Raw genomic sequence first — 20,026 nt, 5'->3', positions numbered from 1 at the left:
TTAAACCAAAATTGAGCTGCATGTTGGAAATATTGTGAAATTATATGTGTATATGTTTTGTTGTATCTATTCTATAGGGATGAAGGTGGACCTATTAAAATAGAGGATCCAACTGCTATGAAACCAGAGGGTTGGCTGAATGAAGAACCTCATCTAGTACCTGATCCAGATGCACAGAAACCAAGTGACTGGTGAGAGATAAAGGAATTGTTGTTGTTTTTTGTTTTACATATCTAGGTAAAAAGAACAGTTTGATCTATTAATCTACAAGGTTTTAAAAGACATGAACCATTCTTATGTCATCATACTGAAAATTTATTTAACCTAGAGGAATTTTTCACTTTATGTTAAAGGTTTACTACTGTTCCTTCTTTGTAATAATAGCAATTTGGTGGTGGCCTCACCCCTGGGACCTACATCGCTCAGTAGCCGGGATGTGGAACTTGCATTTAGCCGGAACTGTGATGATAACTGTCAGCACTGGTTGTCTACATCTGCAGCAGGCAAACGCCAACAGAGCAGCAGTGATTGAAGCCCTAGTGATCTCCTCTATTATGGTTCTATGTGGATTCCAGAAAATACTGAAATCTTCCTGTCTGGCACCAACAATCATTCCATGGTCAAAGTTACTTACATCATATTTCTTCTCCATTCCGGTGTTTGGCCTGAGCAACAGCTGAACCACTTGGTCATGTCTCCATTATTTTATGATTTTAATTGCTGCACATGATTGGCTGATTAGATATTTGCAGTAACAAGCAGGTGTTCAGGGGTACCTAATAACGTGGCCACTGAGTGTACATATATGCACATGATCAATGCGTGGTGCAGCATACTCAGTATAATTATATGTGTAGCTATGCTGTACTCATCAGCTGTATAGCAGTGTAATATTGTGTTTGAAACCCTTGCTGTTGGCAGGAATGATAACATGGACGGTGATTGGGAGGCTCCTCTGGTCCTTAACCCAAAGTGTAAGACTGCTCCTGGATGTGGAGAATGGACACCACCCCTCATTGACAATCCAGATTACAAAGGACAGTGGAAACCTCCCATGATTGAGAATCCCAGCTATCAGGTAGTGATCATCTCCATTCATCCACACAGCGCCCCCAAGTGGTTCCTGTTCTCTTCAATGTATTGTGTTGTTTTAATGTTTTGGCGTTTTGATGATATGAGTTGCATATAAGATAGAAATTTATTTTTACTGTTATCTAATTTTCTACAGGGAATTTGGAAACCACGAAAAATCCCAAATCCACATTATTTTGAAGACCTTAATCCTTTCAGGATGACTCCTTTCAGTGCTATTGGCTTGGAGCTGTGGTCAATGACTTCTGATATTTATTTTGACAACTTCATTGTCTGTTCTGTGAAGGAGGTGGCTGACCGCTGGGCTTCTGACAGCTGGGGACTGAAGAAACTGCTGGCCAGTGCTAATGAGGTAAGTTACAGTGGAAATAAGCTTTCAGTGTAACATCATGATCCAAGTTGTGTTGGTGGCTTTGATTGTTGCTTTCTTTGACTATTGCTGAGTGAAGACTGTGAACTCCTTTTCATACAGTATTTTTCAGGTTGATGTGTATGTACATTGGGACATATATAAGTAGGTGATTTCTTCAGTGTACACCATCTGTAATTGCAAGTCATTATCTACAACCGCAGAGCTTTTATAGTTTTGTGCACAGAAAGGAGGTCTGTGAGCAAATTACAGTGTTGTCAGGCAGACATTTATTTCCATGTTATTTGTTTCCTGGCTGAAATAAATAATGTATATTACTGCAAGACACAGATATGTATCATTGCTCAACACTTAACAATTACAAATTAAGACAAAATTATAGTGGTTTTGTCTGCCCGCTCCATATTCTGCACAAACAGATGTTATACAGCTAGTAAACAAATATATGTCTGTCACCAGCTGATGGGTCTAAAACAGGAAATGCTGTATTGTGTCATCTCAAATTGCCTTCCATAGCTACAGATGTCTCCTCATACACTATTGCTGCAGTTGCGCCAAACTACAAAGCCCTGTGCGGTTCGTGCCGAGCGTCTTTCTTGTGTCTTTGTCATCCAAAATGCATCTTAGTCGCAATGCAATGTGACAAAACCTCTTCAGTAGACTATACTGATTAATTTGATATGTGACACTTGTATATCAGGATGTGACTTAGGCCTCATTTATCAACGAGTGATAAAACTTTTTGCGTATAATAAATGGTGCTCCAGCCAATCAGCTCCCAGCTGTCATTTTTCACACACATGTTAGTGTTCCCGCTAGACTGTGGGCAGGGCACTGAGTTTGCGGGCAGGGAGTCTCTGCGTGCACCAAAGGCGCCCTCACTCCTGAAATGGGGGTGTGGCCCACCGGCGAGGGAATGTGTCCTTGTGACACGCCCCCAATTCATCACACTTGGGGGCGTTCCTAGCACTTACAGAGGTGCTGGGCTTCCCGCAAGCTCTTCTTTCATTGTAAAAAGATGCGGTGTGCATGTGCACGGCAACTAGTCACCTGGCAGAGATCGGTCACCGCAACTTTTCCCATCTACTGGACCCTGCGTCTCACGTGTGGTGAGGGCACAGGGCAGGCTGTTTTAGCAGGGAGCGCCACTAAAAGGGCAGGGCACATTTTGCCCCTTTAAAATCGGGCAGGGGACGGCGCCCCTCTAAAACAGGCTAGCGGGAACACTACATGACGTTTAGAAACTGATTGGTTGGAGCACCATTTAAGATTAGTAACGACTGATAATAAGAATATCACTCATTGATAAATGAGGCCCTGAGTGTGAATCTGTATACGAAGTGCAAAGCAGCAGCCGTAGCTTTTTTCCACGCCAAGTTCCGTTGTGTTTCGTATACAGATTTAGGCTCAGTCGCACACAGATATACAAGTGTCGCATATCAATAAAATCAGTGCAGACTCCTTAAGTGGTTTGTCATATCGGATTGCGACTAAGAAATATTTTTGGTCCAAAAAGCATTGAAAAGATGCTACACTGCTCTGTGGGGCCCACTTACTAGGAAGGGAGAGCTTCAAGCATATTATTATAAATGCCAATATATTCCATAGCATTGTACAGTGGAAGGATAAAGCAAACATACAGTTCAGGAATATGGCTTCAGGTAAAAGTCTCAAATCAAAGATAACAAAAAAAACAGTAGATAAGAGGTAAGGAGCGTGACTGCAAAAACCCCCCCACAATTCTGCAATTAGAAAAAAAAACAAATCAAGTTCATATATATAAATATAAATGTGACAAAATATATAAAAGAGAAACTTCATTAAAATGTTGCAATGATGTTTTATAAATACAAGCAGTATTACACTTTTAGAATATTGTGATCAATTAGCATACATAATCTGTATACATAACCTGTACAACAGTGTACATGTCCACACAGCTATTTGCAAATCTCTGTATGTAATAGAGAGAAACAATTGTGCATCCTCTCGTACCTATAGATAAAAGGCCAAATGCTGTATAGCATTGGGCTCTTTTTGGTACCCTTGTGCTGGGTACCAGGGTAGAAAAAAAGTAAAAATGGGGCCTTCTTTTAATAGCTATAATCTGATGCCATAATAAAAATTTTCTTAATATTATTTTTGCCCCCTTTAAAAAAAAAAAAGAAAAAAATGTTGTGCCCCCAAATAAGTAATGCCTCCTTATAAATAAATGAATAAATAAATAAATAATGCATCACTTATTTAACTTAATAATATAGTCATGCCCCCATTGATAATAATTACCTGTTCCCCCATTCCTGGCTTGATCTGACGTAGTCCAATAGGATTTGAAAAAATAAGAACCACAAAGCCCAAACGCAATTTGCTCTGAAAAAGCCCCAGCTATACAAATAGATAAAAGTTAGGCAATCCGCTTAGTTAATATGTGGAAATCCAAATAGCAGCTTTTCCTATCTCCAAGATAGGACACCGCCAATCAGGGCTTCCCTAGCATATCTTTTGCCCACCTTCTTAAGTATGTGTCTTATCATTGGCATTTCTTTCTGCATTGGGACAGTTATTTCTAGGTAGGAAGGCATAGTAATAGAGGCTGCATAGTGCAAGCTTATTGGAGAACAGGAGGTTGGTGCCCCCCTCTTTTACATTTTTCTTTACTTTTTTTTTTTGTTCTTTTGCTTCAATAGCACAGACCACATAGCTGTGATTGCAGCTCTCTCACCGGTCAGAGGAACCTCTATTATAGGTCATTTCTGCCGTGACTTGTGAACTCAAAGTTTAATACATCTGACAATTTGTATACAGGACACAAAATAATAAGGACTGCGTCTTGCAGCTACTCGTCTTTAAATCTGCGTATTTGGTGTTTTAGTCTCTATTACATAAGTAGATTTGCAACTCGACAGAAAATCACAGGTTTTTCATAAAAATGTTTTTGTTTTGTTATAAAATCAGAGGCTATCACATTCTGCCCTGTGCCCGTATCCTAGGTAAATTAATGATAAAGGATGTTAAAGGTAAAAGTCTTTGTTAGGTGAAGTGGGTAGGGAGATATATAAGACCATTAGTCTACCTGATTCTGTCATAATGGATTGGTGTGGAAATAGCTTCCTGTTAGACTGATTAATAGGTTATTGAAGGGTTACATGGTGAGTGATAATGATTGCATGACTTCTATTTTAGCAACATAGGGTTGGACGCCAGATATGATATAAGGTGGAAATAATAAGATTGTGAAAGGCTGCAGGATGTGAGATCTGGATGTGGTGCTAAAGAGATAAGTGAGTTTTGGGGTTTTGTGCTAGGAATAGAGATATCAGATGAAAAGATGTCATTGTTGCTTATCTCCTAGGAAATTAGATTAGGGCTGCAGACAAGTCCAAGGTAATACAATTATATGACCTTTAGGTGCATCAGCCTGTAATGTTACTTGAAATCCCAGTTGAGAGGGAGAAAGTAAAAAGAATAATGCTGGAGAAAGAGAAATAATGAGTAGATGGGGTATAACAAATGGGAAGCTGTAAGGAGAGATATCCTCCCCATCCCCAGAGTAGAAGAATGACAGGGTGCATGGTGAGAATTAGGATAAGACTATAAGTGAGACTGGCAATTAGTTTAGGTCAGATAACATATACCTTCTGCTAATAACAGATGGGCACCACTTGGATGCTCTGAGTCCTCATGGCTGTACAGCAGGGGGTTTAAGCTACTGAACTAGACAAAAATAAAATAAGTGTTGTAAATGATTTGGCATAGATGTGAGAATTAATATCTAGCATAGTGGTTCATAAACTGTGTTCTATTGCACCCTTTGGTGCCGTGGGGCACTTACAGGGGTACTACCGGTTGGTGGTCCAGTACCAAATAAAATGATGTTTGGTCCATGTGATAGGCAATACCAGTGCATTAGGCTGCCAATCATAAAATATGTGGACATAGAGAGACACCACCCTGTCCATAACCATATAACTAAACCTAAGGATGACAGGTAAGTTTCATGGGGTGCCTTGAAAAAAACACTAGGGTGCTGCGATTCAAAAACGTTTGGGAACCACGGATCTAGTGTGAGGAGCAAACATTTCTGCAACAAATGGATGGCCTGATTTATTGAAGTATCTTTTTATATACTATTGACTCTCTAAATATTAATATATGGTGACAGATCCACTTGAACAGTTCAGTGATACCGACATGGAGCAATGATCTGAAGCCCTAGGCTGAAGCCAGCCTCATGTTTTGATCTGCTGTAATAGGGTCAAGCCAGTTCAGCTGTTGTCATCTTGTACAATTGCTTGAAGATGCTTCTGTGAGTTGTTGTTCATGGTATATGGTTTCTCTCAGCCAGGCATGATTAACCAGCTCCTGAGTGCTGCTGACGAGAGACCGTGGCTCTGGGGCTTATACCTGCTGACAGCAGTTCTGCCTATAGGTCTACTGGTCCTGTTCTGCTGGCCCAGAAAGGTAAGGCGAAGCCAAGCTTTTTTATAAAATAGGAAATCATTTCAATACATGTTTACAGGTATTGAAATAATATATGGCATAATATAACCTTAAAAATATAAGGAGGAATTGCAGAGTAAACTCCAGAGTCTTTATTTATGGAGCTCTAAGTCGCCACGCACAGAAGTGGAACATCCATACTAAATGCGTGTCCTGATAAAAATGATAATAATAACGCCAAAACATGAGTATAAAACTACTGAAAATAATCCAGTTCCTGTAATTTCTAGAAAATTGAAGAAGAAGATGATGCAGATTTCAATATGAGTGATTTTCTAGAGCCTGAAGAAGCCGACTTTGAACGGAAAGATGTGAAGAAGGAAAACTTGGAGAGCCCTGAAGATCACAGGGGAAAAGCAGTATTTGGCAACGGTGAGCTGAGACTGGGATCTCATCCTTGGAAAGATGAACACTGCATAGCTTTTATGTATTTTCTTGCTAACAGAGTGATGCTGTAATTCTAAAAAAATTATACCACTTCAGACAATTCTGTAGAAGGTAGTGCCCTTGTGCTTTACAGTAACATTTTAAAGAAACATAACAGTATATTAAATTAGCAAAAGTGACCTATTGTTGCCAGTTACGGTGATGGTAGATTACATGATTCACAATTTTGGGGTCTGTTGCTTCTTTCTAATTACTTCCAATATGAAGCAGCTATGTTCTGCATAGGTGCCATCGTAGTCTTCCACAATCCAGATACGTGTCTTGTTAGGGAACATATACAGTAAGTGTCTTGTCAGGGAACATATCTCGAACAGTCACAAATCTAAACATCTCATTGGATCTGGTTTATTGAAGAACAGTATCATGTCTATGAGATTAGTAATGTATGTCTCTTCAAGGGCTGCTGCCTGACATGGTAGTGAAACATGGAAACTAAAATGTTAGGAATTCAGTACTATGGGATGGGTAAGGAAGGATTATCATAGTTTCAATTAGAGAAATTAATTTGAATGTCATCATTGTTTAGGTTGATTGTGGTAGTAGAAGTGATTGGAATTTATAAGGTTACTAAAAGGTATGTTCAGTGTTGCACAACTGAGATCTGTGTAGAGATTTTAATATGAGATTCTTGCATGCTAGAAGGCCAGAAACCTTACTCCTCTTCCCAGTTATCAGTTTATAAGCATTCTGCTCATCAGCTGCTTCGGATCCCTACATTTCTTGATACTGGTTTATCATGGGATATACATTCCCCAGCTGACTTCTATGCTACCTAACTCACCCCACGTAACCCAAATGACTCCAATACTACTCCATATGCCTCTGTATGGGGCCCGTACATCTGAGGCGCATTTCCCCAATTCTCCGATCGGCGGACACCAATGATCCACGGTCCATTGGGAAATCCGGGAATTCTGCATGATAAAAATTCCCGATTTGCTGATTCCTACCATTTTTGGGTCAAGATCGGGGGAATCAAGATTGTTAAACATGTTGAATATTCCCCATAACCTGACCCCTTCGTTGGCAGAACAGGGAATTGCCCCAATCCGTTGTAGATGTATGGGGGCCTTAACTCACACTCACGGTTATTGTAGTAATATCTTGGAGGTGCTATTGAGACCTTGAAGGCCTTAAGTAGTACCCTCTCCCTTCAACTACCCAACCCAAACTGAGTTAACACTTATATTCCATAACCCACCGAAAAAGTAATTTTGAGTATGAGTTGTATACAGATAACGGAGGCAAAATATGCCATCCTTACCTCCAAGGAGTAAGAGGAGTAATAGTATATTAGGGTAGTGTTTATTCTTTACAACACAAGATTTAAACAAGTGTCAGCTTCAATAAAAGGAGTGTGGTTTTACCAAATACTGAATGAGGCTTATCATAAAGGAGTGTGGTTTAACCAAATACTGCCCAAGGCTTATCATAAAGGAGTGTGGTTTTATCAAATACTGGGCAAGACTTATCATAAAGGAGTGTGGTTTTACCAAATACTGGATGAGGCTTATCATAAAGGAGTGTGGTTTTACCAAATACTGGGTGAGGCTTATAATAAAGGAGTGTGGTTTTACCAAATACTGGGTGAGGCTTATAATAAAGGAGTGTGGTTTTACCAAATACTGGGCAAGGCTTATCATAAAGGAGTATGGTTTTATCAAATACTGGGCAAGGCTTATCATAAAGGAGTGTGGTTTTACCAAATACTGGGTGAGGCTTATCATAAAGGAGTGTGGTTTTACCAAATACTGGATGAGGCTTATCATAAAGGAGTGTGGTTTTACCAAATGCTGGGCGAGGCTTATCATAAAGGAGTATGGTTTTATCAAATATTGGGCAAGGCTTATCATAAAGGAGTGTGGTTTTACCAAATACTGGGTGAGGCTTATCATAAAGGAGTGTGGTTTTACCAAATACTGGGCAAGGCTTATCATAAAGGAGTGTGGTTTTACCAAATACTGGGCAAGGCTTATCATAAAGGAGTGTGGTTTTACCAAATACTGGGCAAGGCTTATAATAAAGGAGTGTGGTTTTACCAAATACTGGGCAAGGCTTATCATAAAGGAGTGTGGTTTTACCAAATACTGGGCAAGGCTTACCATAAAGGAGTGTGGTTTTACATAGACAAACTTCTCAACTATGACAATGTATGAAACACAAAAATCCAGCGAGGATGTGCAACAATTGACAACGATAGATAACGTCTGTGCTTTAAAATAATATAGGGTCATATTATTGGTGGACATTTATGCAGCTAAGCTTTATTTGACCCTGATAAAAGCTGAGCCCGTTGTAATGGCCACTAGATGCAAAAACAATATTTTTACAAGAATAAAATAATTAAATAAGACATTTTTAATCCTGTAAAAGAACAATTCTATGCACCATGGGAAATGGTGGAAAACGTCCATCAGCCTATATTTGAAGTTGGTGTGGATGTGCACCCATGACTGCGCTAGGAGGAAAAAAAGAGACATTTGCACAAATAGTAAAGCTCTCGGTGACCACATTTTGTACCTTCATAAATGACCTTTACATATAAGACGGCAGAATGAGTAAAATATAACTTGTATAATTATAATTTATTGTTACTTTACTACACACTTAAGTGCAGGGGACATCATCTTCATTTCATGTATCAAGTTTGTAATTGTTAAGAAAAACTGCATTGTTACTTGTGTGTCTATAAATGATGTGTTCGTGGTTGGTGCTAATGTCATCTTGTTGGAAGTTTTGTCTGGCAGATCTAGTCCATCTCTTGCTGTAGGTATTCCAGGATGGTGGAGGTTGCTCACCACTCCCTCTAAATGTGCAGTATTCACCCCTTCAAGTGTGTTTCAGTATCTTGTCCCACAGCACAAAATCTAATTTAATATATGTGAGCCCAATGTGAGACTCATTCATGGTATGTACTAAAGCATAGAGCTCCTTCCATCAGGACATCAATTTTGCAACCTACAGCTCAGGCTACACAATGCAATTTGTCCTGCAGGTTTTATTCCTAAAATTACTTTTGTCCTTTTCCAGGGAGTGGGGATGATGAAAAAACTGAAGATGGGGCGGAAGATGAGGAATTCAGTCAAGAAGATGAAGAAGCTGGTGCCATAACTAGTCAATCTTCAGATGATGAGGTAAATGCTCATAGTAGTTTAGACCACTGTAATAAAATAATAATGCAATTATGATGCCCTTTTTTGTTTTATAAAATATTTATTTTGCACATGTATAAAACAATAAATAAAAATATTTTTTTAATAATAATATTGCCTGTGTTAGAAAGTAATAGATTTTTATTTCCCCATAATAATATATTTACCTTTTCTAAAAAAAAAATAAAAAAAAAATCGTCATTTTAAAATAACTAATTTTATATTGATTTCTTATTAAAATAATACATTTGTATTGACTGCTTAATAAATAAAGTTAATGTTGTATGCCTAATAAATATTTATCTTATTTATGTTCTGTTCTGACAAGCCAAACAGCTGAAACTATGTGCTGTCTGTCTTGTCACAACTAAATAAATCATCCTTTTTTTATGGCGGTTTGGCTAAAATGCTTCGATACTTTAGAAACCACAACACATCTCATGTAGTTTAAGTCTTCAGCCTCCAAACTGCCTGATAGTAAATCCGTCAGTTTGGCTTTATAAACTGAATGCAGGTCCTACCCAGTATTACAGAGTTGTACCAAATAAATTGACCACTGAGTGTATGTGTACATATGTGAGTTTTAATTTTAACTATTCCTGCTCCTGTTAGTTAATGCATTATAAATACAGTATACTAAGATTAATATCACTTATTACATATACAAATATCTCGCTTTTAATCATGGTGAGACTAATTAAATCACCCCTATCAAATATGTTTTTTTAAATGGAGAAAATAGCTGATTTTTGATACACCTCTATTATACCTCATTTAGGTTAATCTCAATGTCTGTTTTGGATAAATTTGGAAAAGTATAACTAAAGCTATGGACGGACAAGGTTGTGGGCAAAATTCCATTTTATTCACCCACATTCTGAGTTGGGAGTAAAGCAAAAAAGAGCCAGTAACTGTGGGCCTATTTCAGAGGTGGACGAAGGTGTAGTACTGGCAATGTATGCTAATGACGCAGCCAATGGGCTTTCTACTGTGATGCCCTCCGGCTGCAGCTTTAATCTGCTGCAGTGCGTTTAGAGTCGCACCATCAAGCGGACATCGGCCATACCATAAAACATTAGAGCAGCCCTATAGTTGCTCAGAATGTTCGACGCCGTCCCTGACACCGACACACCTGCCGTCGAAAGCCACCAGCCCCAGACTCCGCCCAGGAACACCTATGGAAATTGCTTGGATCTCTATGCAATTCCGATATGCATCCGCCGGCGGTAACCAATGGGACGCATATTCAGATTTAAAACATTGGGCGTCTCCAACTCTGAATCAGACCCTGTGCACCTTGGCAAAACCATGCAGATAGATTTAAATGTGGGAGGGGCGTGTCCAAACTGATATCTAAAGTGCAGTGTAAAAATAAAGCTGCAATTGGAATCTGCTCAGGTAGAATAAAGAGAAATTCCTTTGTGGGGGCACTCTTTTATACAGTAATTCTATGATATGGTTATGTTGATTAAAACTTAACTTTTACTATATACCCTTGTAAAGTAACGTAAATGATACCAATGGCCAAATGTAATAGGGTGAGAGTTTAGAAAAGTGAGAGTTTCTGACACTTTTTAAACTTTTGCCAATGTAATAGAGTCCAAAAACAAAGTAACAGAGCGAACTTGCATGTTTTTTTTAGACTTAGAAAAGTTTAAAATCTCATTCAGATGTTTTCCCATTTTGAAGATAAAACTCAACCAATGTGAGAGTTTACTGCTAAACTCTCACATTTCCTAATCTCTCACCCTATTACATTTGGCCCCAAGTGTTATATTTAGATGTAAAAATACCTAATTTATAAAAAGGCTAAAATATTTGAAAAAGTACGTATCAATAATTACATATTATACAGGACACGTAAACACGGAGAATATCTATTACTAAGGTTTTTTTATGAATGGTTACTATTGCTTTTTGGGGCGTATGCAGAGCAATAAATTGATCTGACACCATTCAATAATAATCAAATATTATGTACATGTGTTATGTCATTTATTTCTAACATTCTTGGAAGTTATTCTGCTACACGGAGCAAGTGCAACATAATATCATATTAATTCTCTATAGAGATGATGACTATGATACTGTATGGATAATAACATATAGTGTGACCGGAGGTGAATTTTAATAATGATTGTGTGATATACATATATCTTAGATTGAAGTTTAATTATTGATACATACTTTTTGGAATATTTCTGGCTTTTTATAAATTAGGTATTTTTACATCTAAATATAACACTTGGTGTCATTTACATTATTTTACAAGGGTATATATTAAAAGTTAAGTTTTAATCGACATAACCAAATCCTAGAACTACTGTACAAAAGAGTGCCCCCACAAAGGAATTTCTCTTTATTCTGCCTGAGCAGAATCCAATTGTATTTTATTCCCGGGGAGCACCGCCAACATGGAGATATGATAGTAGGATAACACCACAGATCTGTCATTAGATAGTTGGTTTAAATAATTATCTATACAACATTTCCTAGATCCTGTACAAGAGTCCTTTCCCCATACCTTTCCCTAGTACAATAAAAATAAAGCTGTCCAGCATTTGTGGGCTACATGTAAAAGCAGCCAGTATTTACCCTGCTTGCAAAAGAAAGAAATGTATTTGCACCCCTTGCATCACAACATGGTTTGTGCAGGTACACAGTTACTTGCTCATTTTTGCTTTACTCCCTCCTCAGAATCAGACCTAGTGTATGTAGAGTTCAGAATGCCCTCCGCTCGGCATCTGGTTTATGACTGGCACATTTCACAGATACTTAGGGGTAAATTTACTAAGATTCGAGTTTGGTCGAGTTCTGTTTTTTTTTATCTCGATTTGCATTGCCGAAACTCAGGTGATTTTCCCGTTTTTCATCTCGCAAATATACTAAGAATAAGAAGTGAGTTTAGCTGACAGTGAGTTTTCCAATGGTGAAGCAGATCGAGATATCTCCCCCGAGTTGCAAGTTAAGATGAGATTACTCACCCGATATTGCAGTGTTTTCTCTCTGCAAAACTCTCCCGAGCTAGCAGCCTGCACATATCAGTTAGATATGTGAAGGCTGCTTGTCTGATACCTGTAAAATAAGGGTTACATTTTTTTTAAAATGATGTAGGGTCCCCCCCAAATGCATAACCAGCCCCGGACTGGACAGCCAGACCTGGTTCTGAAAATTACGTGGAACAAAACGTATAGGGTTCCACCGTAGTTTAGGAACCAGCACCTGGCTGCAGGGCCAGTGCTGGTTTTACATATAAGGGGAAAAAATTGCGTAGGGGTCCCCCTATATTTAAAACCAGCACCGGACCCAAACTGACCGGGGTGTAATGCCACAGCCACCCTATTACTGGGTCTCCATGGCCAAAGCATTCTCACCCCAAGCCGGTCAGGCCAAGCCGGGGATATCAGGGGATGTGGGAACCCTCCAAAAAAGGGGCCCCCCCTCTCCCGAAATCCCAGGCTTGGACTGAAGCCCGGGGCTCTTCCCCGCACCTCTGGAGCGGTGGGTATGGGGGTAATAAAGTGTAAAATAGAAGAAAACTATTGTATTTTACAGTGGAACTACAGGTGGCAGCATGCCTGCCCTTTGGCATTTGGGAAACTACAAGTGCCAGCAGGCGGCCAGCACCTGTACCCCCACTGTAAAATAAATAGTTAAAGAACCACAGTACACACACACCGTATCTCGTAAAACTTTATTCCATACTCCTATCCCACTCACACATACTTACCTGTACCAGCTGGTTGGTCCAGCTGGAACGCCTACCGTCTGGGTCCGGCCCCACTGACATCACTAGTGATATCAGTGGGAGTGCTTTTGGCTCTGATAAGAGCCAAAAGCACTCCTGGGCTTGCGGCAGCGAGACCCTACCGCAGGGTCTCGTCGCAAGCCCGATGGTCAAGACCATTGCGCAAGCCCGATGGTCAAGACCATCGCGACCATCATTTTGGCCGCTCGCATAGCTGTGACCACCCACAGCTATGCGAGCGGCTAGGAGGCCGCTCCAATTTTAGGTAGGAGGGCCCTGATTCAGAGCGAGCGCTCTGGTCAGAGCGTCCGGCTCTGAATCAGGCCCAGAGAGCGGCGCCATGATGGAGGTGAGTATGGGATCTTTTTTCCAGGGACAGCCGTGGATTCTACATGGTAGAAGAGGACCGACCGACTGGTACAGGTATGTGTGAGTGGGTTACTTGTATGGAATAAAGATTTACGAGATATTGGGGGTCATTCAGACCCGGTCGTTAGCGCCGATGCGCTCGGACCGGGTCGATGGCCCCCCACAGAGCATGCGCACAACGGCGTCGGCGCCGTCGTGCCCATGCGTGAGAACCGCTACGACCGACAGCGCCGGTCGTTGCGGGTCTCGATCCAAAGGGGGCGAGCTGTCGATGTTGATTGACAGCTCGCCCCGTTTGGAAGGCGGGCCGAGGGGGGTGGCAGCCCAAACGGAGGCGTTCCCATGGGAATGCCTACCGTTTGGGGGAGGCCCCACTGACAGAGCCAGAAGCTCTCCGGAGCTTACGACAAGTGAGACTCTACCCTAGGGTCTCGTCGTAAGCCCCGATGGTCGCGATGGTCTCTGACCATCGCGACCATCACCCGAGCGGTCGTTAGAGCTGTGGGTGTTAACCCACAGCCTAACGACCGCAACAGAGGCGGGCGGTCAGGATGCAAGTGGCCGCCCAGTTTCTGAGCGACCGCTTGCATCCTCCTACCGCCTCTGAATGAGGCCCATTGTGTGTGTGTGTCCTGTGGTTTTTTAACTATTTATTTTACAGTGGGGGTACGGGTGCCGGCCGCTTGCTGGCACTTATAGTTCCACAAGTGCCAAAGGGCAGGCATGCTGGCACCTGAAGTTCCAATGTAAAATACAATAGTTTACCACTATTTAACACTTTATTACCCCTGTAACCACCGCTTCAGGGGTGCGGGGAAGAGCCACAGGCTCCAGTCCAAGCCTGGGGTTTCATGAGATCCCCTGAGATCCCCGGCTTGGTCTGACTGGCTTGGGGTGAGAATGCTTTGGCCATGGAGACCCGGTAATAGGGTCTCCTGGCTGTGGCATTACACCCCGGTCGGTTTGGGTTTAGTGCTGGTTTTAAATCTAGTGGGACCTCTATGCAATTTTTCCCTCCTATATTTAAAACCAGCATTGGCCCTGCAGCCTAGTGCTGGTTCCTAAATTACGGTGGAACCCTACTCGTTTTGTTCCTTGTAATTTTCGGAACCAGGACAGGCTGACCAGGGAAGACCCTACGTATTTTTTTTTTTTTTTTAAAAACACAATTTTTAATATTTACAGGCAGAAACGTACACAAATCACACTGATCTGTGTATGTTTCTGGCAAACTCGCAGCTTAAAACTTAAATTTGGCAGAGAGTTTGCGGTCATCTCGATTCTTGGTAAATTTGTGAGCTGTATATTTTAGGTAAAAAGTACTTCTGAGTTTGCCCATTGGTGATAAGATTCGAGTTTGCAATCTCACCCGAGTTTTACGACTGAGAAGAGAGAACACTCTCCCAAACTCACTAGAGTTTGCCTTTAGTAAATTTGCGAGAGGAAAAACATGCCTAAACTCAAACTCGGCCAAACTCGAATATTAGTAAATTTACCCCCTACAGTCTGTTTATTTTCTGTGCAACAAACGCATTTTATGTTATGCATTATACATATTTTTATATATATAATGAACTTGAATTTTCAGTTCAAATAATGTTTGACATGTAAATATATATAGCGGCCCCCACAAGTTTGTTTCCCAGGGGTCCCCACAGACCTTGATCCAGCCCTGCTAACAACCAGATTATCTATGCCCCCTTGAGGAGTGTCAGGAGAGTGTTAGCAAACAGCCAATCACAAGCAGTTCACTAGTGACAGCAGCAATCACCATCAGCTATATGCAGCTGCCCCTGGCTACCAGCAAATAATATGGCATTCCCAGGCTTATATGAGTCTTCTCTACTGTCTGCATGTGTTTGTAATTGTGCAAAGACCCACACACTATACTTGATTTACGTTAAAATGTTCTCATCTTGCCCCATCTGCACATACGGGCACAGACAATGTCAGAATCAATCAAATATGCATGGGCACATATGAGCGCACGCTCTGTTCTGGGCATGCGCATTGCGAACTCGCATAAAACGCAACTAGTGTAGTACTCATTCTGCATATGCCCCATACTGTATAGGTACATTCACAAAATACATGACATCTGCTATAACAGAGATTCTCTACTTTCCCAAACAGATGAAAGAGGCAGATGAAGGTGCAGACTCTGGAGATCTTCTAAAGAAATCCCTCCGTAAAAGACGAGTTCGGAAAGATTAGCAGCCCCAGACCATGTCTAGGACTGTTACAGAGAGCCACATCCCCATCGGGCTTGTCTCAGCTTGCTGACGGACGTGATGAACTGACATAAAACTACTTCTTACCTCTTGGTCCATTATTTTGTGTAGCCTGAAAAGTTTTCCTCTGGCATGTTCTGTTGTCAGAGTGTCTGTTAATTCATTCCAATGCAGTTCCCCTGGCAACCTAAGATCCATCTCGAGTCTTGCAAAAATTAGTAATTGTTTTTTCTGTATTGTATTTTTCTATTGATGTAAATGGTCTGTAGTTTTGAAATGATATGCCTTAATATTTAATTCCCTGGGTGATTTTAATAGACAGTAGGAGACATGAGAGCAGTGGCATAGTGGTATCGGACACTATTGGGCATTGGGACAGTTTCTGTCCTTGCTACTCTCTAGTCTCTGCCATGTTTCCCCTGTTCTATCATACCCTCCTTCTCCACTCTAACTCCCTTACTTATCTATCAGCTGAGCAAAACTCAGCATGGGGTTTCAAGAACATTGATATGAAAGTACCTTATTGCCCTATTTAGTGGACTCTAAAAGTTTATTTTAAGTTGAAATGCAGGAGCATCCTTATGTTCAATTAATTTATTTCTAATTTATTTATCTAATTATTTATGTTCTGCAGAGCTTTACAGAGAATATTTGGTCATTCATATCAGTCTCTGCGACCATGGAGCTTACAATCAATACTCCCCTCCACATGTAAACACACAGGCATACACTAGGGTCAGTTTTTGTCAGAATCCAATTTTTGTGGGAAGAGACTGGAGTACCTGGAGGAAACCCATGCAAACAAGGAGAAAACACACACTCCACACAGCTAGGGAATCAAACTGAAGACCTCAGTGCTGTGAGGTAGTAATGCCAACCATTACACCAACCAAATACGTGTCTGTGAAGTCTTCATCCCCAAGGTTCTGTTCTTGGACCACTCCTATTCTCCCTCTATAGGTCTTCTTTAGGTAAACTTATCAGCTCTTTTGATCTCCTTTATCATCTCTAGGCTGATGACACTCGGATCTACCTTTCCTCTCTGACCTATCCCCCTCTATCCTCACTCATTTCTCCAACTATCTCTCTGCTATCTCTTCCTGGATGTCCCAGCACTTTCTTAAACTTAACATGTCCAAGTCTGAGCTGATCATCTTCCCACCCTCCTGTATAACCTCACTTCCCACTATTTCATTATCAGTTGACAGCACAACTATCTCCTATAGCCCCAAAGTGTGCTGTCTTGGAGTGATCCTGGATTCCTCCCTCTCCTTCAAACTACACATTCAGAACCTCTCGCAGTCCTGCTGTTTCCATCTCACAAATATTTCCAGGTTCAGACCCTTTCTCACCCTGGCTGCTACTAAAACCCTCATCTACTCACTGGTCATCTCCAGAATGAACTACTGTAACCTTCTCCTATCTCTGACCTCCCTGACTTCCACCTCTCTCCACTCAAATCTGTCCTCAATGCTGCTGCTCAGCTCATCTTCCTCTCCAAACATTCTACATCTGCCTCCCCTCTTCTACAAGTCCTTTGCTGGCTCCCCTTCCCCTTCAGAACCCAAATTCAAGGTTCTTACACTCACAAAGCCCCCACCCAATCTTCTCCTATTTACATTGCTGACCTCATCCCTTCACACTCCCGCCCGCCCACTCTGCTCAAGAAATGCATGCTAACCGATTACCTCCTCCCACTCCTGCCTCCAAGATTTTGCCCGTGCTGCTCCCTACCTCTGGAACTCTTTTCCCGTCAGACTCTCCACCTCTCTACAAATCTTCAAGACCCACTACTTCATCAAAGCCTTCCAGCTCTCATCCTAACCTGCTGCTATATGCTCCTTCCTCCTTGTTTATTCCATCTGTGTCACGCCTGTTTAGAATGTAAGCTCTCACGAGCAGGGCCCTCTCCCCTCTTATGCTTCTTTTTACTTGTACTTTCATCTACTCCTTACTCCCCACAAGGGCACCTAACACTTGGTTGCTTACGCCCTGCTGCTTATTTGGAGTGCTATGATTGCTAATACAGCCATGTGTATAAACCATGTCCTTCATTGTATTGTCCTGTAAGTCTCTGGTTTCTTGTTCAATTATTTGTTTATGTACTTATTAAGGCGCTGCGGAACACTTGAGGCGCCATATCAATAAAGGATAACAATCACATTGCTGAAATTGAGGAAACACTTCTCAGGATGTTGCAGACGGTACCTGAAGCTCAGCAGGTTACCCACTTTTTAGTGCTCAAAATAGTGGGGCTATAAAGCACAGTGGTTTCTTATATGAACTGTTACATGCATATATACAGTATATAGATTTTGTTTACATCAACAGATATTTTTGGGTCCGACCTTAAATTCTGTTTATATTGTCAGAGGAATATATGTGGAAATTCAAAGGGTACTCCCTTTAGCACAGCTGCCTAAGAAAACTGACCTGCTATAGTTGTATTTGTGATATGTACTGTGTTATCTAACAAAATAGTTTTACTTGTTTGTGCTAAAGATACACAACTGTTTATCTAAATGAAATTATCTACAGTTTTTTCAAACTTTTTATAGTTTATTGTTGAACAAAAAGTTGTCAATGTTTAATAAAATAAGGAGACAATGTACAGTGATATTTAAAATAAATATTTATTACAATTATTTGTATTTAATGTGTGAAGAATTATGCAATTATCCTTTTTGTAAATTTAACAATCATACCTTGTTAACTTTATTTCATTGCTTCTCTACAAGTACAATTTTTATTTAGTTACTTAATAAGAGAAAAGACACAGGTTCATTTTTATACAGAGGAACACAAACCTAAAGCCGCAGTAGCAGCGGTTTTGACCCCGAAATTGAAAACTGCAATAATATTAAATTAAAAACCAGAAGTATTTCACAATTAAAGTTATTGATATTTAAAATTTTGTGGTCAAAATCCATTGCTTAGTAAATCTACTCCCTAATGTGAAAGTTTACAATTTAACTAGGGAGAAAAAAATATTTCCTCCTAACCTCAAAAATGACAATCGGATAAAATCCTGGATCAATCACCAACATAATGTCCTCTACTAGATATAGGTGCAGACTTATTTTTAAAAGGTTATTTATATAGCACACACACATAGAGCTATACACAGAATATCTAGTCATTCACATCAGTCTCTGGCCCGATTTGCTATGGATCGCTATTCTGCTTATACGTACGCAACACAGTTGCTAATATCACCGGTGATATCTAAAAGTCTGCATTCGCATTGCGATCGTAGCCTGACATAAAGACGCCCACTTTCCCTTACTCACATCCGTATACTTGCCCAACATAGAGAAACAATCGGTTACATTGAGTAACATCGGACAGTTAATGAAGCCCAGCCCTTACTCAGGAGTTGCTTACGTCAGGCGGCCTCTGGTATCGCAGTGGCTAATTTATGCACGCCCCTGCAATGCCGTTGAAGCACACTGGCGCGCCTTCGCTGTCAATCACTCTGCCATGGGTCTGTGTATCCTCTGCGATCGCTGCCCCGGTCGCAGTGGCTATTTCGTGCCATGCATGCGCAGTAAGCAACAATCGACCAATTGCGTGCATATATGCAAATATGTTCCTTGCTGAATGAGGCCCTCTGACCCAGTGCAGCTTACCATTTATATTCCCTCATGTACACAATAGAATAATTTTTTTGTCAGAAGCCAATTAAACTATCAGAATGTTTTTGGAGTGTGGGGAAAATCTATGCAAACATGGGGAGAACATAGAACTCCACACAAACAGAGTGTGTTGAGCACAGCGGATATTCTCTATATGAGCTGCGGAATATCTATATACAGCTCTACCTTTACATTAAACCAGCAGGGGCCAGCGGTTCTCTAGGGGAGTCCCCCGCCTCAGTAACTGCTTTGCAAGTGGTATTTCATATGAAAGCAATATTTAACTGCATCTTATTGAGATGATTTTGTGTTTTGAACTGCAATGATACACGTCAGAAGCACTGAAATAGAACCATAACATATCTCGTTGTTTGCACTTTAGAGGCTTTGAGGAAATCTGATTCACACAAATGACTGTCTATAAAGTATTTCACACTAATCTAATCCAGTGATACCAGCAGGTGAAAATGAACTACATACAG

At 40.7% G+C, this 20,026-nt stretch overlaps 1 protein-coding gene across 2 annotated transcripts in view; it reads left to right on the top strand.

Moving 5' to 3' along the window:
• CLGN (calmegin) overlaps positions 1 to 18,520 on the top strand; it is a 47,305-nt gene extending 28,785 nt beyond the window's left edge. For both annotated transcript variants that reach the window (XM_088454714.1, XM_088454715.1), the window contains 7 exons: positions 78 to 191; positions 922 to 1,078; positions 1,229 to 1,444; positions 5,804 to 5,923; positions 6,193 to 6,334; positions 9,440 to 9,543; positions 15,812 to 18,520. In XM_088454714.1, coding sequence (XP_088310840.1) covers positions 78 to 191; positions 922 to 1,078; positions 1,229 to 1,444; positions 5,804 to 5,923; positions 6,193 to 6,334; positions 9,440 to 9,543; positions 15,812 to 15,892 — 934 coding nt within the window. In that variant the 3' untranslated portion in view covers positions 15,893 to 18,520. The remainder of the gene's footprint in view (positions 1 to 77; positions 192 to 921; positions 1,079 to 1,228; positions 1,445 to 5,803; positions 5,924 to 6,192; positions 6,335 to 9,439; positions 9,544 to 15,811) is intronic.
• Positions 18,521 to 20,026: the final 1,506 nt, after the last annotated feature.

This window comes from Taudactylus pleione, unplaced genomic scaffold (genome assembly GCF_031769625.1).
Source record: "Taudactylus pleione unplaced genomic scaffold, aTauple2 ptg000628l, whole genome shotgun sequence".
Taxonomy (NCBI): domain Eukaryota; kingdom Metazoa; phylum Chordata; class Amphibia; order Anura; family Myobatrachidae; genus Taudactylus; species Taudactylus pleione.
Note: the sequence above shows the minus strand (reverse complement) of the source record. Positions and strands in the feature narration are given on the sequence as shown.